This window comes from Phycodurus eques, chromosome 15 (genome assembly GCF_024500275.1).
Source record: "Phycodurus eques isolate BA_2022a chromosome 15, UOR_Pequ_1.1, whole genome shotgun sequence".
Classification (NCBI taxonomy): domain Eukaryota; kingdom Metazoa; phylum Chordata; class Actinopteri; order Syngnathiformes; family Syngnathidae; genus Phycodurus; species Phycodurus eques.
This window is the reverse complement of record NC_084539.1, coordinates 1,991,689-2,018,228: the sequence shown is the minus strand read 5'-3', so window position 1 is coordinate 2,018,228 and position 26,540 is coordinate 1,991,689. Positions and strand designations below refer to the sequence as shown.

General features: G+C 42.9%; 1 protein-coding gene across 8 annotated transcripts in view; it reads left to right on the top strand.

Annotated features, from left to right (window-relative positions):
• The window catches only part of pam (peptidylglycine alpha-amidating monooxygenase), a 68,298-nt gene that overhangs the window by 7,457 nt on the left and 34,301 nt on the right, over positions 1-26,540 (top strand). For 7 of the 8 annotated variants that reach the window (XR_009769948.1, XM_061699051.1, XM_061699052.1 and 4 more), the window contains 15 exons: positions 1,340-1,463; positions 1,948-2,005; positions 3,650-3,737; positions 4,228-4,319; positions 6,695-6,778; positions 7,295-7,343; positions 10,537-10,604; positions 11,897-11,977; positions 13,497-13,573; positions 15,561-15,664; positions 15,961-16,166; positions 24,049-24,120; positions 24,954-25,226; positions 25,812-25,941; positions 26,225-26,341. Coding sequence is in view for 7 of the 8 variants with exons in the window: in XM_061699051.1 (XP_061555035.1) it covers positions 1,340-1,463; positions 1,948-2,005; positions 3,650-3,737; positions 4,228-4,319; positions 6,695-6,778; positions 7,295-7,343; positions 10,537-10,604; positions 11,897-11,977; positions 13,497-13,573; positions 15,561-15,664; positions 15,961-16,166; positions 24,049-24,120; positions 24,954-25,226; positions 25,812-25,941; positions 26,225-26,341 (1,623 nt within the window). In the remaining variant the exon portion in view is untranslated. The remainder of the gene's footprint in view (positions 1-1,339; positions 1,464-1,947; positions 2,006-3,649; positions 3,738-4,227; positions 4,320-6,694; positions 6,779-7,294; positions 7,344-10,536; positions 10,605-11,896; positions 11,978-13,496; positions 13,574-15,560; positions 15,665-15,960; positions 16,167-24,048; positions 24,121-24,953; positions 25,227-25,811; positions 25,942-26,224; positions 26,342-26,540) is intronic. The other variant, XM_061699056.1, reaches the window with a different exon arrangement.

Genomic DNA, 26,540 nt, shown 5'->3' with positions numbered 1-26,540 from the left:
CTTTGGGCACTGTGAGAGTGTATGTAAAGCGCTACACACACACACACACATATATAGTAGTTACCATTCACCAAGCATGGTGGTGGCAGCATCACACTGTTTGTCTGGAACTGGGCGACTCGTCCGCATAGAGCTACCTAATATAGATATAGTCTTCAAGAGAACTTGCTACAGAGTGCTCTGGAACTCAGACGAGGGTGTCGATTCACCTTCCAACATGACAGCGACCCAAAGCACACGGCCAAGATAACAATCTCTTCCTCAACCCCTCAACCCTTTCGTTTCCTCCTCTTTTATGTGCTGCAGGTGGTTTGCAGTTGCTGTTTGTTTGTGGGCCTTTCTGTCTGCAGATTAGTTTTTTTTTAACAGGCAAAATACATGCTCAATTGGGTTGAGATCAGGTGACGGAGTTGGCCATTCAAGAATATTCAACTGCTTTGCTTAAATAAAGTCATGGGCGGCTTGGGCCGTATGTTTTGGGTCATTGTTGATCTACATTATCAAACACTGCCAAATCAATGTGGCTGGATTTGAGCCACCAGAATGTCTCGGAACACCTCAAAATTCCACCACTATTGTCTTCCGTGGATGTCTGGGTCTTTTTGCGTTGCTAAGCTCACCAATGCTTTCTTTGTTTCTCAGGATGTACCCAACTGTAGCCTTTCCCACTCCTAATGTAGCAATGTTTTGGTTTTGCCACCTATTGTCTTCACCGCAAACCCATTCAAATGCAAGCGCCACACCTCAAATTAACTTCAGGCCTTTTATGTGCTTAAATGCCCACACCTGCCCATGTAATGGCTTTTGAGTTACCGTATTTTCTCAACCGTACGGCGCACCGTGTTAAAAGGCGCAGTCTCAGTTACAGGGTCCATTTCCGTATTTAACCCATAAATAAGGCGCACCGTATTATTGGGCGCAGGCATGGTAAAACATATGGTAGCATGCACGCACGCTAAAACAATATTTTTAAAAAGGCAGCAGGAGCAAAACGGAGTTCGGTTGTACTTTCTTGAAGTATTTATCAATGTACTCACACGTTAGTTTTGGATCAATCCTCATCCACAAATCCATCAAAGTCCTCATCTCCTGTGTCCGAAATGAACAGCTGGGCAGGTTCTCCATCAAACACGCCAGGTTCGAGTCAGCCTCGTTGCCGTGCGGCTCCTCAGAAATGATGCCTGCTTTTACGAAAGCTCGAACAACAGCGCAAGCGGACACGTTAGCCCGAGCATCCGCAACCCATTCACAAATTGTGGCGCAACTCGCCCGGCGTTGCCTCCTAGTCTTAGTGAAGTTTTTAAAAAAAATAAATCCCATATATTTGTATGTCCCTAAGGATTGAGGAACATGTCGGATCAGATTCCAGTGATTGTTTGTCAAGGGCAAATGGGCCACAGATCTCGACAAACTCTCCCAACTTCTCTATGGATCTTCGGATGCCTGGTGTCACCCCAGCTGAGGTAGGAAAAAAAACTCAGTTGTAGAACATTGCTAATGAACATTTTCGCAGTAATTTGGTTCACGAACAAGGACTTGTAATTTTACATCCGCAAAAAAATTGCAGCCTTGTGATCTGTTACACAAAGCTATCTGAAGGGCACGTACAGTAATATGGAAAATTACATTACAGACATTACAGTAAATATTAATGTAAGACCATTCCAAGATATTTTGTTGTGGGATTGTCTACAATATAGTATAAAAACAGTATATTATCATAGTATTCCACCAAATGTCAAAAAATAGCAGCATATAATCCTGGCTTCATTTAAAGAGATGATATGTGTTAATGTTACATTATGATGGTGGTAAGTAAGTGTGAACCTGGCAATCATGGCATTTTAATAGTAAAACCCACTTGAAATGGTAGGTAATTATATTTTACTGTAGGCAATTGCTGCAATATGTATTTCTAAAATATTTGTATTTTGTTTGTTGCTTCAGTCGGACACTTACCTCTGCATGGCGTTTCCTGTGCCAACTAGTCATGCCGCATATGTCGGTGAGTATCATTTTTATCAAGCAGCTACTCCCCAAAAAAGCTTGTCTTTTTGCAAATGCGTTGCATCTTCTACTGGCTGTTATCCTTTTTATTGCTTTCTCAGGATTACATTTTTATTAAAAAAAAAAAAACATAAAACAGTGCACCAGGTTATCTAATATGACATATCATTGATGCGAAAATTATCATCGAAGGATGTTGAGAACTATTCTTTTCTGCCAGGCCAAGTTCAGGTTTGTGGTAATAGGTTAGTCCAGCATGGCAAGCGATTTATGTCGCATCACAGGACGGATTCTTATCTTAAATAGAATCTATTTATTCTATCTATTCTGTCCTTTCACACCCACCAGTTACATCAGTGACTGTGAGTGATTGCAGTGTCAGAAAAATGACTGGCCTATTGTCAGAGAGCCAAGATGGCGCCTCCCGGTGTGGTCGCCGGGGGTTACGCGCTCTCTAGCAATTGTTTTTGTTTTGGGGTTTTTCGTTCGTCTTTGGAGACATTACGCGACTCGTCAATGTCTTTCTGTCTCCAAAGTGTTCTCGGTCAATTGACCGTCTGTTGTCGCACTAGAGCGGCCCCAACTACCGGAGACAAATTCCTTGGGTGTTTTTTGGACATACTTAGCAAATAAAGATGATTCTGATTCTGATAGAACATATGAACTTTATTTGGGGTTAGTCAGAGGCACTTTAAATGGTGGCAGGTGTGTGCTGACCCCCCGTTTCACATGTTTTAATGGGATTGGTTCATTCTGAACACAGCCACATCCCAGTTATGAGGGTGTGCACGCTTGTGCAACCAGATTATTTCAGTTGTTTATTTTGTCCCCTCTCGACGAGATTTAAAAAACAAAAACAAAAAAAAACAAAAAAATGGAGTTGTACAGGTTATAGCTTTTCTTTAAGGAAAAGAAGACCCTGCCAACAGTCAAGCAGGGTGGAGGATCCATAATGATGTGGGGCCGCATCGCTGCCCAGACTGGTGGAAAAGGAAAACATTGACTGTTTTAAAATGGCCAGCAATGAGTCCTGAGCTCAAGCAATTTGAAAATCTGCCACTGGGGAAAATGACCCTGCAAATGTTCAAGAGCTTGAACAAATTGCAAAGGAAGAATGGGAGAAAATACCACCTGAGAAGTGCAAAAATCTTATAGATGGATACAAGAAACTGCATATTGCGGCACATGCTGTTTTCTGTTTGGTTGTTTTTTTTTGTGTCAATGTCTAAGTTGGAAATTTTTTGTTTTGTTAAATTACTTTGGACCGCCAATTAAAAGATCCTGATGATATAAGTTCCATTTATTTCTGAAGGTATTACACAGGTTATGCAAAAAAAAAAAAAAAAAAAAAGAAAGTGTGCCAATAATGGCGAGCACAATTTTATATACCAGTATACTAGATAAATATGATTATCTTCTATTTATTAGGGGTGTCACAATTCGTGGTTGCCAATTCGATTCAAGGACGATATTGGTTCATTTAGAAGTTGACGATCCAGTAACTTTTTAGCTAAAGGTTAAAGAAAAATGCTCTCATAGAAAATCACGTTCAAGCTTTATTATATTTAAGTTGTATGCAATGCATTGAATCAAATATTTATATGTAATCTATATTTTCCAACTGAATGCTTTTCCTTCTCAGTGGACTTCATACCCCGGGCAAATATGAATACCGTCCATCACATGCTGCTGTTTGGATGCATGAACCCAGTCTCGACCGCCAACTACTGGTAATAACGAAGTGTTTTCGTTTTATATTTATTACCATGGCTGAACTATTATTGTCTATGTGGATGACCTTTTATTTAAGAATTGACATAAGACTGCCTCGGCTGCATTGGGGAAAGAGAAAATAGCAAAATGGAAGCCCATTATTCAAATATAGGAATTGCACCAACTCTCTACAAAACTCTGGTCAGTGTTATTCGGTATTGACCAACGGTTAAGGCTAAGGCAGCAAATACAAGTTCATTCGGTTATGTTTGACACTTGAATTGCTTTTTGTGTACTTGAAAGTACAAACAATGCCGGAGTCCCGGAGTCATTGCAAAATCAAGTTTTGCTTTTACCATTTTCAAAATATTTCAGGTACCATTATGGGGTTTTCTATCTTTCACAGAAGGTTACCGATATTACTGCGACGACAACTGCTGCAGATTGTCTTTGTACAAATCTTGAAATGACTGACTGACTGACTGACTGTGACATTTTTCACTCAAGGGACTGTGGCAGTGCAAGGGGTACTTGTAAGGATGAAACATCCATTTTGTATGCTTGGGCCCGAAATGCACCACCTAAGGACCTACCAAAAGGTATGTTCTCTCTCTCGTGATGAAAACGTTACATACCTTTAATAACCACCACACTCAACAGATTCCTTACAGCTTTCTACATTTTCTAACGTTTGAATCATACGTGCTTTAATTTTGTTGTACTTTAAAGCTGTATTGCCATGAGTGGTATAAGGGAACACAAACTTAAAAACATACTTTCCACAGTTTTCTTTGCAGGATGATGAACCTGCTGTGATGCAGTGCGCACCTTGGCCTCTTAGGGGCAGTGTGGTGCGATTCATACATGGAGCTACATTCTTACATGAGGCAAAAAAACAAACAAAAAAAAAGAATAAAAGAAAATCACGCTGCAACTTTAATATAACTTTTTAAAGATTCGAATATATGTGACCGTGACTGACTATATATGACTGAGTATTGTTATATTGCCCGTCTGTGATTGTTACTATGGCGTTTGTGTGTGAATATCCGTTATTTGAAGGTAAATAAATCCCTGCTGTGATCAAATGCTAATTTTAGCTAGCCCGTCAATGGGTGTTTCCGTTGAGTGTTAGCTTGCCATTAAGATGGCGATCTTTACAACGAAGTGCCTTATTTTTTAAATATACAATGTGTGTTCTTTTTGCTGTGCCTTTAGTTTTACACTAAACTGGAGTGTCATTAAACCGCCACAGGAAGAGCAGAATAACACGTCACAGTGCCTTTACAACGTAGGAACTTGCATACACAATACGCGCCGCGGTACATGAATCGGTTTTCTACGATTCTAACATTTTAATGATCGTGAGAAGCCAAACTCGAAATCACGATTAAATCTCGAATAATCGCCCAGCCCGAGTCTGTGGTGAGGCGAGCGACCTTGCCCCATTTAGGCCTGAAGCAACGCAACCACCAGAAACAACCGATATTTTATTTTTCTCCCCCGAACATTGGATCTTACAAGTGAATACAATTTGTTTGAAAAGAGTTTACAAATTGGGAAAAGGTCCCATTTTATTTTTGGGAAAAGAAAGGTGTGCTCATTGAAGTGATGCAGTCAGTGATCCAAGTCATTTGTCAGGCAACCACATAACGAAATAGAATATGGTAAATAAAAAAGAAAATACATAATTCATTGTATTAAATTTGCATCTTCAAATCTCAAACCAATCCTCCTCGGGTATCGTCAGATCCAGGTCCTCCACCCAGAGTAACTTCATTAGACTCAGAGGCTCTTGACGTCAACAACTCATTTGATGATAGATAAGTGTTGCAAGCGAAACCGCGCATTTGTAAATGCCTGAAGAAATTATGTTCAGGGAGTGAAAATGTACCAGAAAGTTGCTAAAAAAGAGGCAAAAAACATTTGAATCTACTTTTCAAATTGTGTCTCGATCTGTCAATTTGGACCAGAGGATGTCCCCTGGTTGGGGGCAGCAGGCGAGCATCTCAGGCCTCAGTCCTGGCGTGCAGCATCTTGACCAGTTACCTCTGGCAAGCAGAAGTTGGTAGGAGGCAAAGTTTTCTCGATGAGACATATTTTACGTTTTCAGGGGGTTAAATAAGACTCAAATTAGAACGCACGAAGCAGAATTGATCACCGAGGAATTTATTCGAAGCTTTGAACAAATACGAGGACCTCACCCGGAGATGATACGCAGGATCTTATATACTCTACTCGAGCCCACCCCTCCCTTTTCTGAGCCAGCCCCTGACTCCTGATTGGCCAGAATTGGCATTACCTAATCCCTCGGGACTCGGAGGCTTTGCCGTGACAGGTCATCATTCAGTTGTAGCGGTATCTAAGCAACGAGCCCATGCCCTCCCGGTGGACCCCTAACCAGGAGTTACATCTGCCGTGCCCGCTCTGTGAATTTATAACCATGTCATGACCCTATTACATATGTGAAATGCATACACGTGAGCCTTCATGCATCAACTAATAGGTACATGACAATATAAGACAAAAATAAGCACGCAATAAGGTAAGACAAGAAAATAATACTCCGCAGTAGCAATACGTCCTTGGTTGTCCGCGAATGGTGCATTGACCGAGAATGTCTGTAGCCCAAAGTAGTGCTTAAACTGAACCCAAATCCCGAGTGAGGTCCTGGCAGCCACATTCTTGGTGAAGACAGCAGTGGACGAAAACAAGTGTTATTTTAGGGGAATTTGGGATCTTAGTAAAACATTGTAATCTTCGTACGTCGTGCAACACGCCCATCGACAGCACACGAAATCTGCGAACATGCAATTCAGTGCCCACTATTTGGAAATGACACAAATATTTTCAGGTTACTAAAAGCTAATTAAACGTGGTCATCTTTTTGTTTTGATACTGAACTCGATAGTACTGTACCTGGAGTTGTGTTCATGTTTTCCTCTATTTTAATTGAGTCTCTTTTTCACAATAGATGTTGGTTTTGAAGTTGGGCAGAATTCAGGAGTATCTTACTTTGTGCTACAGATCCATTATGGAGATATCAGTGCTTTCCAAGGTAAGTAACTCAAATTTTAGCATGATGTCAAAAACCGATGGATGGGTATGTCTTCCACTTTGATGTAGACTTTCTGTCTCTGTGAAATGGATCATATTCACCACATGGATTGACATTTTGAATACAGACACCCATCTGTGGGATTGGGTTCAGAGAATAAGATTGAAAATGGTGAAAATCCTTGCAGTTGACAATTGATATGTCAGTCAAATTGAAAATCCATCCATCCATCCTTCTACCGCTTATCCAAATTGAAAATGGTAATTAAATTACCAAATCTTTTGTGGGTGATTGATTTGTGGTTTGGGTGGAATTGTTGTTCCAGTTAGTGCTTGATCAGTGCTTCTAACTAATCCAATGCACTTCCAAGTGTGAATGAAACATAAGGCTCAGGCATGGTATTTTAACCCAAAAGTGTGTTAAAATATCTATTTATCAATTGATTTGATTATTCATTGAATATTTTAGAGTAATTGTGTTTTAATCATTTGTTGTTTTTTTGTTTTCCTTCAACAGATCATCACAAAGATTGCTCAGGTCTCACTCTAAGAATGACATCCAACCCGTGCGTATTTCATGTATTTAAAAAAACAAAAACGTTTTTTTTTTTTTTTTTTTTTTAAATTTCCAAACAAACTATATTGTAAACAATGCTACGCTCAGTAATAATGGTTTGCTAAATTACAGTATTGTGTTGGTGTGTTGTACCAAGACTGCTGTATGTGTTTCCTTTGAATCTCAACGTACTTAATACTAGTGTCGCACCAACTACCGAAACCAGTACCATACAGAGGCCTTTTGATGTTAAAAAAAAAAAGAAAAGAAAATAGCACGGTACCGGTACACTGTACGTTGGCCACAACCAGAGAGAATCAAAAACGGATAACACAGGGGGAGACGACAAAAGGTCCGTGTGGTAAACAAATCTACTCGCAGAGTAAATAAGAAGAGACAACACGAACCTCGGCGGCGAACTTGGGGCAAAAAACGGGTGAATATTCCGACGCCCGCACTCTGTCACGGTGGCACCTAAAAAGGCTGGGGATTACAATTCACGACAGGTGCGTCACTGATGTCAATGCTCACCATCGCTCACCCAGACACTGGAACACAAAGAAAAACAATTGAAAACAGAGCCATACTGTCATGGCCCCCCCTCAAAGGACACCCCATGGTGCACCACCTGGTTTCTGCGGGCGGGGAGAGTGGAAGGCCCGGAGCAGGGACAGATCCAAGAGCGGGGAATCCGGGAACGCTCCTCAGGGCCGTAACCCTCCCAGTCGACCAAATACTGCACACCCCTGCCCCTTCTCCTGGAATCCAAGATTTCACCCATTGTGTACACTGGCTCGCCATTGACCACCCCCGGAGGAGGCACCGCCGAAGGACACAGAGGGCTGGAGGAAAGGGGGGGCTTGAGGGCTTGAGGGCTTGAGCAAGGAATACAGCGTGAACTTTGATGCAGGGAGGGAGCCCCAGTTTAACTGCCACTGGGTTAACAACAGAGTCAATTTGGAAAAGACCAACATACCGAGGACCCAGTTTCTTAGAACTGCCAGCCAGGTACAAATCTCGTGCGGACAGCCAGCCCTTCTGACCAGGACGGTAGGGAGCAGTTGAGATCCGACGACGATCGGCCAACTGCCAGTTGGAAGCCGCAGTATGCCGCCACACCTGATGAGCCTTTCGGAGATGGACCTGAATAGACGGGATGACCACCTCCCTCTCCTGAGAAGGGAACAACGGCGTCTGAGAACGGCTGGGAAGCCGAGTCCGTTCTCATCCGGGCCTTCGCGTTGGCCGGACCACGTGTCCGAACAAAAGGAAGGGTAGGGGGGAATGGCAGCGGTAAGGCCGCGGGTAGGAAAAAAAACGTGCCACACCCATCAGCTCGGATTTAGTCTCCAAACTTTGCCATGAAAGTGGTGTAAAAATCATATCAATATAAAATACTCCCAACTTTGTACTCTTTACTCATAGATCAAACATATAGAATGATTGTTTAAATTTTAGTCTTGGAAAATCAACTGTTTATGGTTCAGTCACATTTCATGCTATTTGGGGCTTCAAATCAGGACAAACAATTCTCAAAGTCTTGTTGCTGCACAGGTAAAGTTGACACACTGACACACATCAAGGCATGTTCCTCAACGGACAATTGCAAGGAATTTATTTCATCATCTACGGTCCATAATATCATCAAAAGGTCCAGAGAATCTGGAGAAATCGCTTCATGTAAGTGGCAAGGCCGAAAACCAACATTGAATGCCCGTGACCTTCGGTCCCTCAGGTGGCACTGCATCAAAAACCGACATCAAAGTGTAAAGGATACCACATCACCACATGGGCTCAGGAACGCTTCAGAAAACCAATGTCAGTAAATGCAGTTCAGTGCTACATCCGTAAGTGCAACTTGAAACTCTACTATGCAAAGCAAAAGTAATTTATCATTATAACACCCAGAAACGCCGCCGGCTTCTCTGGGCCCGAGCACATCTAAGATGGACTGATGCAAAGTGGAAAAGTGGTCTGTGGTCCGAAGAGTCCACATTTAAAATTATTTTTGGAAATTGTGAACGTCGTGTCCTCCGGGCCAAAGAGGAAAAGAACCATCCGGACTGTTATGGACGCAAAGTTCAAAAGCCAGCATCTGTGATGGTATGGGTGGGGTGAGTTAGTGCCAATGGCATGGGTAACTTACACATCTGTGAAGCCACCATTAATGCTGAAAGGTACATACAGGTTTTGGAGAAACATATGCTGCCATCCAAGCGACGTCTTTTTCATGGAAGCCCCTGCTTATTTCAGCAAGACTATGGCAAACCACATTGTGCACGTGTTACAACAACGTGGCTTCCTAGTAAAAGAGTGCGCGTACTCGACTGGCCTGCCTGCAGTCCAGACCTGTCTCCCCTTTGAAAATGTGTGGCGCATGATGAAGCGTAAATTACGACAACGGAGACCCCGGACTGTTGAACAGCTGAACTGTACATCAAGCAAGAATGGGAAAGAATTCCACCTACAAAGCTTCAACAATTAGTGTCCTCGGTTCCCAAACGCTTATTGAATGTTGTTCAAAGAAAAGGTGATGTAACACAGTGGTAAACATGACCCTGTCCCAGCTTTTTGGGAACGCGTTGCAGCCGTGAAATTCTAAGTTCATGATTATTTGCTAAAAACAATATAGTTTATCAGTTTGAACATTAAACATCTTGTCTTTGTAGTGTATTAAACTAAATATAGGTTGAACATGATTTGCAGATCATTGTATTCTGATTTTATTCACGTTTAACACAACGTATATACCCAAGAAAATGAGATTGTCGCGCATGCTTCGAGATTGAATGTGCACCGTCGTTCCTTTCGTGATTTTATATTCCAGTCGAAGAGTTTGTAGTTCCGCTGACGTTGACAGCATTATCTAATGTTAGCTCCTTGACCTATTGCTGTGTGAACTCCCGAGCTGTTTCCGAGTTCGGTGATCTCTTGGCGAAGCAAATCAAGTGTACTTAACAATTTCTCGCAGATTGAGGAGGAGGACACTCGTCTTTGTCTCTGTCGAATCAACTAAATCCTCAGTCGAAGTCAAAAACAAATCCTCCTTTTTTCCTCTTCAGCGGCAGCTCAATGCGGGGGCTGGGATCCTCCATGACAGACGAGTTGGTGTTGACGTAGCTGCGAGATTTTTTGAACTGAGATATTTTATCAGATCACATCCTGTAACCTCTAACTGATTCCATTTTTGTTTTATTTTTCAGACAGCCGTTTATCGCTGGTATATACCTGCTCGTGTCTATGGACACTGTTATCCACCCAGGAAAAAGAGGTAGTTTATTTTTCTGTACGCTAATTTAATATCAAACATTAAAGCATATGAGTATGTTAGCATTGTATTGTCATTCCTTAATATACTGTATGTGGAACATACAAAGGGCCAAAATTACTTTTCCAAGAGGCCACTGTCACAAAACAATTAAAAAAGATCGTCAAAACAAAAACATTCATTCTTACATGATCTTTCTTTTATGAAGCGGTTATAGATGAAAGATGAGGTCTGGAGTATTGCGATTGTATTGAGATTCACAGGCGGCTAAACTCCTCTTTGAAATGCTTCCTTCAAGGAACAGGCAGATGTGTTTGGTAGGATATATTACATAAAAGGTGTAAAATATGTTTTATATATTACATAATCTATTACATAAAAGGTGTAAAATCACAAGAATAAACAAGAGTCTGCTTAAACTGATACCATACAGACAATTATATGTTTTCATATTTTTATCGAGCATCACATGTAAACATTCCCAGAACAGGGAGGAAAAAGTAAGTGAACTCTATTTGACTTCTAAAGCTGTCAATGGCAGTGAATGTAACCGGTTGACCCTCCTTTGGCCGCAATAACCTCAACCAAACGTTTCCTGTAGTTGTGATTGATACATGCACAGGGATCAGGAGGAATTTTACAAAACTGTTGCAGTTGAAGCACAATTCCAGAGATGCCTGGTGTGAATAGCTCTCTGGAGGTCATGCCACAGCATCTCAATTGGGTTGAGGTCAGGACTTTGACTGGGCCACGACAGAAGACATTTACTTCTTCTGAGGCCATTGTGTTGTTGGTTTGCTTCTATGTTTTGGATCGTTGTCCGGGTGCGACACCCATCCTCTTTTGCGCTTCAACTGTTAAACAGATGGCATCAAGTCCTTCTGCAAAATATCTTCATAAACTTGTGAAATCCTTTTGCCATTGATGATGGCAAGGTGTCCAGGCCCTGAGGTCGCAAAGCACACTGATTGATTGGTTTGGTCTCCAGGTTGGCTCACACCTGACTCTGAATAGTTCTTGGAGAATCCGTAGCCTAGATGTTCACTTATTTTTTTTATTCCCTGTCCTTTGAATGTTTACATGTTAATTTCAATAAAAATGTGAAAATAAGATTTTTTTTTTTTGGGTGTGGTAATAGCTTAAGCACTGTGTTCTTGTGGTTTAGATAAAGATCAGACAACATATTATGACCAATTTATACTGACATTTCAGGGGGTTCACACACTTTTCCTTCTGATATTCTAGTCTTTGTTTGGAAAGTTGGGCCTGTTGTCACGTTCTTTTTATCTTGTTAGTTACAAATGCGGACATCGCCTGTGACTACACCTCATATCCAATCTACCCGTTTGCCTTTAGGACCCACACACATCGTCTGGGTGAGTAATGCCAACATATTTCACAAACATTTTATCTTTGAAGCAACAGGAGGGGTAGTTCCTTTGCTCCCGAGTTCCAACTGTAACAATTTTCTTTTGATCCAGATGTAGACATATTTGTTGGCTATTAGACCGATGAACTGAGTATTAAAAGATGCCTTGTGACCCAGTGGTCCAAATCATTTTGTGGTATGTAAAAAGTCAGTTTTCAGATTTCATTCATTCATAAATGACTTTATTGCAAACTTACAGTATCTAACAATAGGGAGCTGAAAGAAATGGTCAAAACTAAAGAAGCCAAGTACTGAATGAAAGTACTTTATATGCTGAACATTGACAAAATATCTGTATTATTAACGTATGTCCGAGAATCAACATCGGTTTAGGTGATCTGTGCACACCTCGGAAATGCGGATTCTCCTTATCACCGACCATCGACCCATTTTCTCTTCCAATCATGCTGTTCGGTGTCATGGGAAGCTGGAGTCTATCTCAGCTGACTTGGGGCGAAAGGCAGACTACACCCTGTACTTGTTGCCAGTCAATCACTGGGCATATAGAGACAGACAACCTCTCCCACTCGCATTCATATCCTTTTCACTATAGAGTGTGAATTGAACCCATGCTGCTTGCACAGAGGACAGGGGAATGAACCTTTACACCATCAGCGACTTAGGTAATGGTGGACGACAGGAGGACCAGGAAGTCTGAACACGCTCCTCCAGTATACATGGCGGGGTAGTATAAAGTTCCTGGGCATCCACATTTCCTCTAACCTCTCCTGGTCTGTGAAGACGGCCCAACAACGGGTCTTTTTTCTGACTCTCTTCGGACTCTGACTCTCTCCTCAGCTGCTTGCAAACTTCTACAGAGTCACCAGTGAGAGCATCCTGCCTCAGTGCGACAGTGTGGTATGGCAGGTGCACAGGACAGGAAGGACTTAGCCCTGGTGGTGAGAACAGCATAGGGGATTGTGGGCTGCCATCTGCCAGATCTGGACGCAGTCTACGCTGCCTGAGTACAGAGGAGGGCCAGACCCCACACTCCTGGGCGATGCACTGTTTGTACCGCTTCCATCAGGGAAGCAAGATCAAACAGACTCAGGGACAGCTTCTTCTCCAGAGCTGAGAGAGCAATCGTCGTCACAAACCCGCAGTGAATCACTCACATCCCACGCCTCTACAAAACCGTCACACATGCAGCCAAACGCATTCACCTTATACACACCCCTGCTGCCAGTCACACCCTATGATCACACCGATCACCAGTTCTCAGCAGGAAGACGCCACACATCCATTCATAAGTTTTCACCAAACTGCATTTTTTTTCAACAATTGTTCTATTTTTGTGTGTAACGTGTTTGTCTTTGAAGCTTCTCTGCAAACTTCTGTTATGTCCTAATAATGGTAATAAATGCGCTTCATCTTGATCTCATTACTAAACACTGTGTCCAAATTATTTTGACCCTTTTACCTAGAATCACCAGCTCTTACCTTACTAGTTACCATTTCTCTAATAGGAAAAGTGGTCAGCGGCTACCGGATCCGAAATGGAAAGTGGACTCTGATTGGGAGACAGTCTCCTCAACTACCACAGGTATGCAAAATACGGTGTTTTTATATACAGCGGCCAAAATAGGTATTTAACAGGTCACCATTTTTTCCAAAGGTGCTATTGACATGAACATTTCACCAGATGTTGGGAACAACCCAAGTAATCCATACATACAAAGAAAGTAGAAAAAAATAAGATCAGAAATGAAATTGTGTGTAATAATGTGAAATGACACAGGGAAAAAGTATTGAACACACCAACTGGTATTTATTTCATACTTTCTACAAAAGCCTTTGTTTGCAATGACCGCTTCAAGACGCCTCCTGTATGGAGAAACTAGTCTCATGCATTGCTCTGGTGGGATTTTGGCCCATTCCTCCACACAAGCAGTCTTCAGATCTTGAAGGTTCTGTGGGCTCCTTTCACGGACCTTGGGTTTGAGTTATTTCCATAGATTTTCGAGTCTGGTGATTGGCTGCGCCATTCTAGAAGCTTTATTTTATTTTTTTCTTTGAAACCAGTTGAGAGTTTCCTTGGCAATATGTTTTGGATCATTATTTCTCCCAGCATTTTACTGGTTTGTCCAAATGTTGTTTAGCAAACTTGAAACGAGGAGCACCTGATCAAGGCAAATTCAAGGTCGTATGATTGGCTTTCCACAAACACACAGTGGGTACGGAAAATATTGAGATTGTTCTCGTTGTTATATTGCATCCATTTGCTAAAATGATTTAAGTTATTTTTTTTCCTCATTAATGTCCACACAGCACCTCATATTGACAGAAAAAAAAACGGAATTGCAGATATTTAAAAAAAGAAAACTGAAATATCACACAGCCATACGTATTCCGACCCTTTGCTGTGACACTCATGTAACTCGGGTGCCGTCCATTTCTTCTGCTCATCCTTGAGATGGTTCTTCACCTTTATTGGAGTCAACCTGTCTTTGATTATACTGATTGGACTTGATTAGGAAAGCCACACACCTGTTTATAGAACACCTTACAGTGCATGTCAGAGCAAATGACAATCATGAGATCAAAGGAACTGCCTGAAGAGCTCAGAGACAGAATTGTGGCAAGGCACAGCTCTGGCCAAGGTTACAAAAAGAATTCTGATTCACTTAAGGTTCCTAACAGCACAGTGGCCTCCATAATCCTTAAATGGACAACGTTTGGGACGACCAGAACCCTTCCTGGAGCCGGCCGTCCGGCCAAACTGAGCAATCGGGGGAGAAGAGCCTTGGTGAGAGAGGTAAAGAAGAACCCAAAGATCAATGTGGCTGAGGCCCAGAGATGCAGTCGGGAGATGGGAGAAAGTTCTAGAAAGTCAACCATCACTGCAGCTCTCCACCAGTCGAAGCTTTATGGCAGAGTGGCCCGACGGAAGCCTTTCCTCAGTGCAAGACACATGAAGCCCGCGTTGAGTTTGCTAAAAAACACTTGAAGGACTCCAAGATGGTGAGAAATAAAATTCTCTGGTCTGATGAGACCAAGATAGAACTTTTTGGCCTTAATTCTAAGCTCTATGTGTGGAGAAACCCAGGCACTCCTCATCACTTGTGTGTTAATGAGGGGAAAAAATGAACTTAAATTATTTTAGCAAATGGCTGCAATATAACAAAGAGTGAAAAATATAATGGGGTCTGAATACTATATATATATATATATATATATATGTGTGTGGAAAAAGCATTGGGCCTTTCTCAAATTCTTAATATTTTTGCATAGTTTCCCCACTTTAATGTTTGGTGGTGTTTGACACCAGCTGGGCCAATGAGAATATAGACTGCCCCTCACATGACCGCTGACTAAGACTTCCTGGTGATGTCCTTGAGCAAGACACCGATACCCCGAAACGCTCCCCGGGCCCTTCAGCTGCCCCCTGCTCCAGTGTGTTCCACTAACATGTGTATGTGTTCACTGTAATGAGTTAAATGCAGAGAGAGAATTTCGTATGCATGCATGTTCATTACAATAAAAGGTGGTGGTTGTTGTTCTTCATCTTCTTCTCTTCTTCCATTTTCCAGGCTTTCTATCCTACAAACCCTGACGTGGATGTACAGTATGGTGATACGCTCGCAGCCAGATGCATGTTCACTGGTGAAGGCAGAAGCGAAGAAACAATCATTGGGTAAGTTGTCCTCTAAATCCCATTCCACTTATTACCATCTGCAATGGGGCGACGAGAAAGAAAACAATGATTCTGCGGTTAAGATTTCACCAACAGCTTGCAGAGAGCAATATCTACACCCATATAATAGATCATTGTACCGATGATAATAAACTGCACATAATGCCCATTATAAACACTTTTTTGAAAAAGAAATCCTGATATATTGTATTTATTGTCATCACGTGATTTACTTCATTTGTATACATGCATAAATATATTTCCAGAACATGCTTTTGTTCTATTTTTCACTGCAGGGCTAACTCTGATGATGAAATGTGCAACTTCTATATTATGTACTACATGGACAGCAAACATGCTATCCCTTATATGTACTGCATGAAGCATGGCTCTGCCAAATTGTTTCAGCACATTCCGTCTGAAGCCAATATTCCCATTGCTATCAGTCCCGAAAACAAGAACTCCATGATGCATATGGGACATTCTATGGGACATTCAACAGGTACATTTTACAGTTAATATAATTAGGGGTGTCCCGATCTGATCATTGCGATCGGAAATCGGGCCGATCTTATTTAAAAAAAATAAAAATAAATAAACAAATAAAAAAATGAGGATCGGATCAGATTGGACTGAATCTAAAATCTCAGACTTTACCAGTCTTATACAAGCAGTCAATTCCCTGCTAGGCTCCAGCACTTTTATCCAGCCGCGCCCGGATGGGCATGCAGAGCCCACGTGATCACAACAGCAGGTTCCTAAGAGGCTAACATGGTAGCAAGGAGTAAGAGTGACTACTGCTTGCTTAAAAGTCGTTAATTGACACTCCAGTTGAAGTTCACTGTAAAACTAAGCTCTCATAAGAAAAGAATAGCACATTGAATGTTTAAATACCTCACAGCCTTCGTTTCTTTCTTGGTTTTGTTCGCAAAAATCGCTAACTCAAAGCCAACACACAATGACTGAAAAACACTATTGACAAGCTAACGAAAATTAGCACTGAACTTATAGCTCTCAAAATAATGAATATTGGTACACAAACACTGTCTGATCACCGCTTAATTCACGTAATACCGACGTACAGGCAAGAACTTAAATGCGCGAAGCCTACAGTGAAAAAGTGGACCAATGAAGCAAAGATGGAACTTCAAAGCTGTTTAGACTGCACAGACTGGAGTGTCTTTGAAAATTCAGCTGGCAGCCTGGATGAATATACGGACACTGTCACATCCAATATAATGTTTCTGTGAAGAGGTTTGTGTACCAACAAAATCATTTTGCGCATTCAACAACAACAATCCGTGGTTCACTGCTAAACTTAAGCAGCTTCGCCAAGCTAAGGAGGACGCATATCAGAGCGGGGACAGGGCCCTGTATAATCGAGCTAGAAACCAGCTGACTAAAGAAATTAACATTGCAAAGAGGATCTATGCGGCAAAGTTGGAAAAACAGTTTCGCGCAAACGACTCTAAATCAGTCTGGCATGCATTCCAATCGCTGACCAATTACAAGCGACGATCCCCCCAAGCTGAGAACAATAGCACACTAGCCGATGACTTGAATACCTTCTACTGCAGATTTGAGAAGGACACTTTCACACCCCACACCCACCCGACCACACCACCGAACACAATCACACCACTGACTTCTGCGTTAACCATCCGCGAACAGGATGTGAAACGCATCTTCAAACAACAAAAGATTAACAAAGCGGCAGGCCCGGACCATGTGTCCCCATCCTGCCTCAAAGTCTGCGCGGACCAGCTCGCGCCAGTCTTCACTCAGATCTTCAACAGATCTCTGGAACTGTGCGAAGTACCATCCTCTTTCAAACGCTCCACCATCATCCCAGTCCCCAAGAAACCTGCAATCTCGGGTCTAAATGACTACAGGCCTGTCGCCTTGACATCTGTGGTTATGAAATCCTTTGAACGTCTCGTGCTGGACCACCTCAAGAGCGTCACAGGTCCCCTGCTGGACCCCCTGCAGTTTGCCTACCGAGCGAACAAGTCTGCGGATGATGCAGTCAACATGGGACTGCACTTCATCCTAGAACACCTCGACAGTGCAGGGACCTACGCGAGGATCCTGTTCGTGGACTTCAGCTCAGCGTTCAACACCATCATCCCTGAACTCCTTTCCTCCAAGCTTCTCCAGCTCAGGGTCTCATCTGCCAGTGGATTTACAGCTTTCTGAAGAGCAGGACACAGCAGGTCAGGCTGGGGGAGGCCACCTCATCCACACGCAGCATCAGCACTGGGGCGCCCCAAGGTTGTGTCCTCTCTGCGCTGCTCTTCTCTCTCTACACGAACGACTGCACCTCAGCGCACCTGACTGTTAAACTCTTGAAGTTTGCAGATGACACCACTGTCATCGGCCTCATCAAGGACTGTGACGAGTCTGCATATCGACAGGAAGCGGAGCGGCTGGAGCTGCGGTGCGGCCGACACAACCTGGAGCTGAACACGCTCAAGACTGTCGAGATGATCGTGGACTTCAGGAGGCATCTTTCGCCACAGCTGCCTTGTATCAACCGTCGAAACCTTCAAGTTCCTGGGAATTACAGTCTCTCAGGACCTGAAGTGGGCGATCAACATCTACTCCGTTCCCAAAAAGGCCCAGCAGAGGATGTACTTCCTGCGGCTTCTGAAAAAGCACGGCCTGCCACCGGAGCCGCTGAGACAGTTCTACAGAGCGGTCATCGAATCGGTCCTTTGTTCTTCCATCACAGTCTGGTTTGGTGCCACTACAAAAAAGGACAAACTCCGACTGCGACGGACAATCAAAACTGCTGAAAGGATTGTCGGTACCCCCCTACCCACCATTGAGGACTGCCAGAACTAAGACAAGAGCGTGCAAAATCCTCTCGGACCCACCGCGTCCCAGTCACCGGCTCCTTCCCTCAGGTAGGCGCTACCGATCAATGCAAACTAGAAGTAGTAGACATTCCAACAGCTTCTTCCCTCTTGCAATCAACTTCTTAAACACCTAACCTACAATTTTGGAACTCCATTTTGGAGAAAATTTAAGACTTTTAAATGTGCCTTATGGTCGTGAAAATACGGTAAATCTGAATCTGATGCACAACTTAGAAGATAGCATTATTTGTAAGAATAGGCCCATTTTTTTAGATCAGCAAAAGTATTGCAATGTGACTTTCGTGCTCAGGTGCATCCTAATACACTGACTATGCAAACAAATAGCAGTGAATGTCTGCTCACGTCAGTATTTGGATTTTTTTTTTTTTTTTTTTTTTTTTTTTTTTAAAGTCCTGGAGAGTCTAGGCAGAAAACACAAATTGAAGAAAGCTACGTTCTCTTGCTCGCTCTGTGAACTCACCTCCAACAGGACTGAAGGTGATGGCATAGACGCTTTTGCCAAACTCCTCTTTTTTTATTTCCTTAACAAACTCTCCAGTTTGCGCTATGAAGCACTGGATGCGTCCATTCTCCCGGTCAGCCACACACACTTCATTTCTCTGCGGGAGAAATGCAAGGCTGTGCGGGATCCGGAATGGTACACACCTTCTCCTGTCTGATGAGCCTAGATGAAAGGATTTTCAATAATTGTCATCGCTTCAATTTCTTTTTTCTAGCGCCAATTCACAACAAGGCACTTTACAAAAGGAGCAGGTCTGGAACCACTGCTTTTTCGACATCAGAATCAGAATCATCTTTATTTGCCAAGTATGTCCAAAACACACAAGGAATTTGGAGCCGCTCTAGTACGACAGACAGTCAATTTACAGAACACTTTGGGGACATAAAGACATTGACAAAAAACAATTGTGCAAAAAGATGCAGAGTCCTCTAGCACTTAGAGCAGTTCGAACGACTAATATTGCAATAGTCCGGTGCAATGACCATTGTGCCAAGGGCGCCGAGACTTCAAGGAGTGGATGCGGTTTAAAGTGACGAGTAGTGCGATCATCTGGGACAATGTCGGTTGTGCAAATGTTACAGATACTCCTCAATCGGTGTGCAAATGGAGCAGATGCTACTCTGGCACGAGTGGCCAGTATATGCAAATAGTGCAGCATGGCGAGACAACTACAGTGAGTGCACGCACGAGTCATACATAATTGGCCCCACAGAAATGTGACAACGAACTCAAGTCAAAAAATTGCCAGCTTGTTGTAATGGAATTATAGGTTAGGTGTTTAAGAAGTTGATCGCAAGAGGGAAGCAGCTGTTGGAATGTCTACTAGTTCTAGTTTGCGTCGATCGGTAGCGCCTACCTGAGGGAAGGAGCCGGAAGAGCCGGCGACCGGGGTGCGGACGGTCCTAGAGGATTTTGCACGCCCTTGTCTTAGTTCTGGCAGCGTGCAAGTCCTCACTGGTGGGTAGGGGGGTACCGACAATCCTTTCAGCAGTTTTGATTGTCCGTCGCAGTCGGAGTTTGTCCTTTTTTGTAGCGGCACCAAACCAGACTGCGATGGAAGAACACAGGACCGATTCGATGACCGCTGTGTAGAACTGTCTCAGCGGCTCCGGTGGCAGGCCGTGCTTTCTCAGAAGCCGCAGGAAGTACATCCTCTGCTGGGCCTTTTTGAGGACGGAGTTGATGTCGGTCGCCCACTTCAGGTCCTGAGAGATTGTAATTCCCAGGAACTCGAAGGTCTCGACGGTTGACACAAGGCAGCTGGACAACGTGAGGGGCAGCTCTGGCGAAGGATGCCTCCTGAAGTCCACGATCATCTCTACCGTCTTGAGCGTGTTCAGCTCCAGGTTGCGTCGGCCGCACCGCAGCTCCGGCCGCTCCGCTTCCTGTCGATGTGCAGACTCGTCACTTTAAAGATAACCAAGTTAAACCCAGCAAGCAATATGGCAAGGAAAAGCTCCCTCTAAGTACCAGACCTCAAACAGAACCGTGACTTGGTGTGAAGACGCCCTCAGCGTAAACCGGTTGGATTGAGATGGAGACACAGAAGAGAGACAACGCGGAAGGGTAGGGATGAGAAAGCAATTTGTACAACAATTTATGTATTACCGTGCTATTCTGATTAGGAGTGATGATGAGGGTACTATTAATGTTGTTAGTAGTTCTAAATCTTCTTTTCCTTTGGGCTTGTCCCTTTAGGGGTCGCCACAACGCGTCATCCTTTTCCACGTCAGCCCATCTCCTGCATCCTCCTCTCCAACACCAACTGCCCTCGTGTCTTCCCTCACGACATCCATCAACCTTCTCTTTGGTCTTCATCTCGCTCTCTTGCCTGGCAGCGCCATCCTCATCATCCTTCTACTATGTACTAAAAAATGTAGTGGAATTACCATATAACTAGCAACCCTTTACTGCTCAGTTTTTTTTTGTCAATGTCGTTCTGTCTCCAAAGTGTTCTCTGTCAACTGACTGTCTGTCGTACTCGAGCGGCTTCAACTACCGGAGACAAATTCCTTGTGTGTTTTTTTTTGGACATACTTGGCAAATAAAGATGATTCTGATTCATACTTGATACATACTGATTCAAAACGAGTTCTACTAGTAATCGATAGTGACTTCCACTTTCTTTTGTTACTGCGAGTGTGTGATACACTCATCTCATTGAGTGTATCACACTGCCCCTCAGAGGCCAACAGCGCAGGCCAATAAAACTACATACACCCCAGTTGCATCAGGAAGGTCAAAATTGTATCGTGGCACGTGGCGAACGCAAATGCATATACTCTTAAGTGGAAAAAAACAAAACAAAACCAACAACCAAACCAAAGTAACAAAGAAACACTTAAATACCTAAAAGTGGAAACAAACTATGACTGGTGAGTAAGAGGTGAAACAGATTGGAACAGTGACATACTGCAAAGACAATGAACCGACAAGAACCGAAGGAAACCAGGGAAGTAAATACAAACAGATTCACGAGACAACGAGGAACAGCTGGACAACACACGAGCGGCTGGAGAGCGCCGATTGGTCGACACGAGGCAGAAGGGTTGACGAGAGCAGGTGGACGCAACAACCGAATGAGCGCACGACAAACACGGAGCGCAGGAAAACGTGGAACAAAACTAAACGCAACCCGAACCAAAACAGACCATGACAGATTATTCTTGGTTCTCTGTTTGAGTAATATCACTTGATCAAGCATTTTCTAACATCCCATAATACAAAATAAGTAAAGTATATAATTATTACTGATACCGGATCGGACCGATATCAAGACTGCAATATCGGTATCGGGTTGGATCGGGACATCCCTAATAACAATATATGTAAAATGTGATTACAGTGTATCCAAGTATTCAGTGCTTCACATTTTCAGTGTTACAGCCGTATTGCAAAATTCATGAAAATGATTTTTTTCCCCCATCTGAATTCTACACATGATGCCACATAATGACTTTTTTTGGTTTGTTTTAAAATGAAAAAAAAAAAAACTATTGCGTTTAGGTGCATCCTGAGTCCACTGATCATCCTTGATGTTTCTACAGCTCAGTTGGTGTCCAACTGTGGTAAATTCAATTTTATATGTACAGTGGGTCGGGAAAGTTTTCACTCTTTGTGATATTGCAGCCATTTGTTAATGGAATTTATTTTTTTCCCTCATCAATGTACACACAGATCACCATATTGACAGGGGGGGAAAAAAACTTAATTGTTGAAATTTTTGCTGATATATTAAAAAGAAGAACTGAAATATAACAGCCAGAAGTATTCAGACCCTGGGCTGTGACACTCATATTTAACTCGGGTGCTGTCTATTTCTTCTGATCGTCCTTGAGATGGTTCTACACCTTCATTGGAGTCCAGCTGTGTTTGATGATACTGGTTGGACTTGATTAGGAAAGCCACACACCTGTCTATAGAAGACCTTACAGCTCACAGTGCATGTCAGAGCAAATGAGAATCATGAGGTCAAAGGAACTGCCAGAAGAGCTCAGAGACAGAATTGTGGCAAGGCACAGATCTGTTACAAAAAAATGTCTGCGGCACTTTACCTTCCTAAGAGCACAGTGGCCTCCATTATCCTTAAATGGAAGAGGTTTGGGACGACCAGAACCCTTCCGAGAACTGAGCAATCGGGGGAGAAGAGCCTGGCTGAGAGAGGTAAAGAAGAACCCAAAGATCACTGTGGCTGAGCTCCAGAGATGCAGTCGGGAGATGGGAAAAAGTTCTCATCCATCACTGAAGCCCCCCACCAGTCGGGGCTTTTCGGCAGAGTGGCCCGACGGAAGCCTCTCCTCAGTGCAAGACACATGAAAGCCTGCATGGAGTTTGCTAAAAAAAAAAAAAAAAAAAAATACCTCAAGGACTCCGAGATGGTGAGAAATAAGATTCTCTGGTCTGATGAGACCAAGATAGAACTATTTGGCCTTAATTCTAAGCGGCATGTGTGGAGAAAAGCAGGCACTGCTCATCACCTGTCCAATACGGTCCCAACAGTGAAGCACGGTGGTGGCAGCATCATGCTGTGGGGGTCTTTTTCAGCTGCAGGGACAGGACGACTGGTTGCAATCGAAGGAAAGACGAATGCGGCCAAGTACAGGGATATCCTGGACGAAAACCTTCTCCGGAGTGCTCAGGACCTCAGACTGGGCTAAAGGTTCACCTTCCAACAAGACAATGACCCTAAGCACACAGCTTCAGAACAACTTCATGACTGTTCTTGAATGTCCCAGGCAGAGCCCTGACTAAAACCCAATTGAGCATCTCTGGAAAGACCTGAAAATGGCTGCCCACCAACGTTCACCATCCAACCTGACAGAACTGGAGAGGGTCATCAAGGAGGAATGGCAGAGGATCCCCAAATCCAAGCGTGAAAAACTTGTTGCATCATTCCCAAAAAGAGTCATGGCTGTATTAGCTCAAAAGGGGGCTTCGACGAAATACCGAGCAAACGGTCTGAATACTTCTGGCTGTGTGAGATTTCAGTTTTTCTTTTTTAATAAATCTGCAAATATTTCAGCAATTCCGTTTTTTTATCCTGTCAATATGGGGTGCTGTGTGTACTACATTAATGAGGTAAAAAAAATGAACTTAAATGATTTTAGCAAATGGCTGCAATATAAAAAAGAGTGAAAAAATGTAAGGGGGTCTGAATACTTTCTGTACCCACATAGGAAGATAGGTGTGCCAAGCCTGTGGCATTGGATTTAACAAAAATGAGACTAATAGTTTCCAAATGTGCATCAACACACAAGCGACCATAGGCTGTTAATACATATGTACTGTTTTTGCTTTCTTGTTTTAATTGTAATAAATTTGCACAAAAAAAAAAAATCAAAAATCTATCATGCGCTGGTTTGTGTAGAATTTTGAGGGGGAAAAACTGCATTCCACTTTGGAAGAAGGCTGTCACAACACTGATGCGCCGTATCGACCGATTTTGTCCATACGTCTCCTGAAAGTAAGGATTAAGCTGAGTGACCTTACCCCCTTTTCGCCAGCTCTCCTCAAAGGTCGCCAAGATGTCACGTCAACGCTGGCCACACTTACTGAAGAGCAGCCTTTCGATCGGGGTAAGCCAGTCACTCAACGCGGTTGAAACATTATCGACAAAGAGCTCTGAGGCAAAATATTAGAAGTCTTTTTTTTGGGTGTGTTTTTGGAATGTCTCTGCATCATAAGGAACTACTGTTTTGTCTTACTATGTTTCACGTGAAGAGTACACTAAAATAGCTTCTGCTGAGCCGGGTCATACTTGGCTTAGAATATTGCCGCATATTTTCATTTTTCTTTTTCTTATTTGTGCATGCGTCACATTTATCTATGTCCCCTTTTGTTCTGACGTTTCAATGTACAGTGTTTCCTGCACTATATCGCGGGGTCACCCACTGTGTCCTGACATCATTTTCATTGTGTTGCCCATGCGTGTGGCGTCCATTTTAGAAAAGTTGTGTTTACACGGGGACAATAATGCCGGCGTTTTTGCCAAGTTTGCTCTTGATGCTCAGTTTTTATACACTTTGATTAAAAAAAAAACAAAAAAGTTTTTGTTTTGTGTAAATGGCCCCTTAATCTACTGTGGTCGCCTACCAAAGTGAATAAATAGCGAACGGTGTAAAATCTCTACATGGCCCGTTGTAATTGTCTGCGATGGATGTCCGACTTTTAATTCCTGCAACGCTACGCTTCTTGCGCGGTCAAAAATCGAGCGTTCTCAACTCGACTTATAATTCAGCAATGTACATTTATTCGATGCATTCTTTTCTAACTTCAGTGTATCGAATTTGTAGCAGCTGGGTAACACCACTTACCTCCAATGCCCTGTTATAGAAGCCTCTGCGTAAAAGCTTCGACTTTTCTTCTCCTTTTATATTTCCTTCTTTTCCTTTCCTCTCTGTTTGTGCAGGTGACCTCTATTCTCTAATGTCCAAGCTGCTAGGCCAAAACAAGGATGTAGTACACGTTCATAAGTACAACCCCAGTAAGGTACAGAGGGTCCAGCCTGAGCTGGTGGCTCAGATTCATAGCTTAATACAAAAGAAAAACTTGGGCTCTGCTGGTGCTTCACTAGCCTTCCAAACCAGCAGGCACCCCGTTTTGATGAGGGACAGAGTCCACAAATTCCACCGAGTTGAGGCTGTGCCCGAGCCTAAAAGTAAGCTGCTGTCTGAAAGACCAGGTGGGTGTGCGGGCGAAGGAAGCCTTGTTGTCAGTCGTGAATTCTGTGGGATTTAAAAAAAAAAAAAAACCCTTGCCCTTTGACTGAAATAAACGGCTTGTGTCTTTTGAGCTGACCGGGACCGATACTCATTCTCACCATAACCCTTTTTTATTGTGCTACACCACCAAATTCTTCTCTCTTCTAACGGTCATTTTCCTCACTGCAGTTCATTATCTTCCTCATTTCCGCTGCTTTTTCCCTTCTAATGAGCTCTCCTCTCCCTGGATCATAAATAGAATGTAATGATATTGTATGTTAATGTGCCATCATCTATGATTTTCTGCTCTGATGGTTGCATTTTAAACATGCTTTTGTATTATTATTCATTGATGTTTTTCTTTTATCACGTCCTTATGAGGGTCATTGGTAACGTTTTGGTAATGTTTTGGGGGTACCCGGAGAAAACCCAGTATGGGACAACATTTATTATTATTATTATTATTATTATGAGGTTTGTATTTGGAGAGGTTTATGGTACGTGACTTGTTTCTGCCATCCAACTGATAATTTTGTTGTGTCAATGAATCCTGTTTATTTGTTTAGATATCCACCTGGAGCAAGACCCAATATGGCCACCGAATTCCCTCCAGCTGGGTCAGGTGTCAGGACTTGCCATTGACTCAGATTCCAATGTGGTCATTTTCCACAGAGGTGACCACAACTGGGGACCACAGTAAGTTATTACAAATAAATAAAACATTGTTGCATGCATTTTAAAAAAATTTTTTTTGGGACAATTATTCTTCGATCTAAGTGGCTCATTTTTGTCCTGATGATCAATGTAATTCAGCGTTGAGCTATTTATCTGGTCCTTGCCAGTTCTCTTGACATACGATTGAATAGAATTTTATTGTGCAAATGATGTCAAGACATTTTAATATATTGGATGCAAATAGTCTTTGTGAAGGAATATATGAAACTGATACTTCTCCCCCCCCCCCCCCCCCGTTTTTTAGTTCTTTTGACAGCCAGGCTATGTATCAGGAGCGGTTCCTTGGCCCCATTCAACAGTCCACTATTTTGGTTGTTAATGCGGACAACGGCAACGTCCTCAAGGCGTTTGGAAGAAATATGTAAGTCATATGCAAGTCGCCGGCGGACGGGCGAAGGCTTGCACTTAACTGGGACACTTTAGGGAAAGTCAACTGTTTATGGCGTTTGCTCGCCTGTGAGCTAACTCGCACAGGAGCTAGCTCATACTGTGAAATGCAGCCCGCTTATCGTGAAGGTGTTTGGGGAAAATGTATTGTTCTAAAAATGTTGCTATTGTGG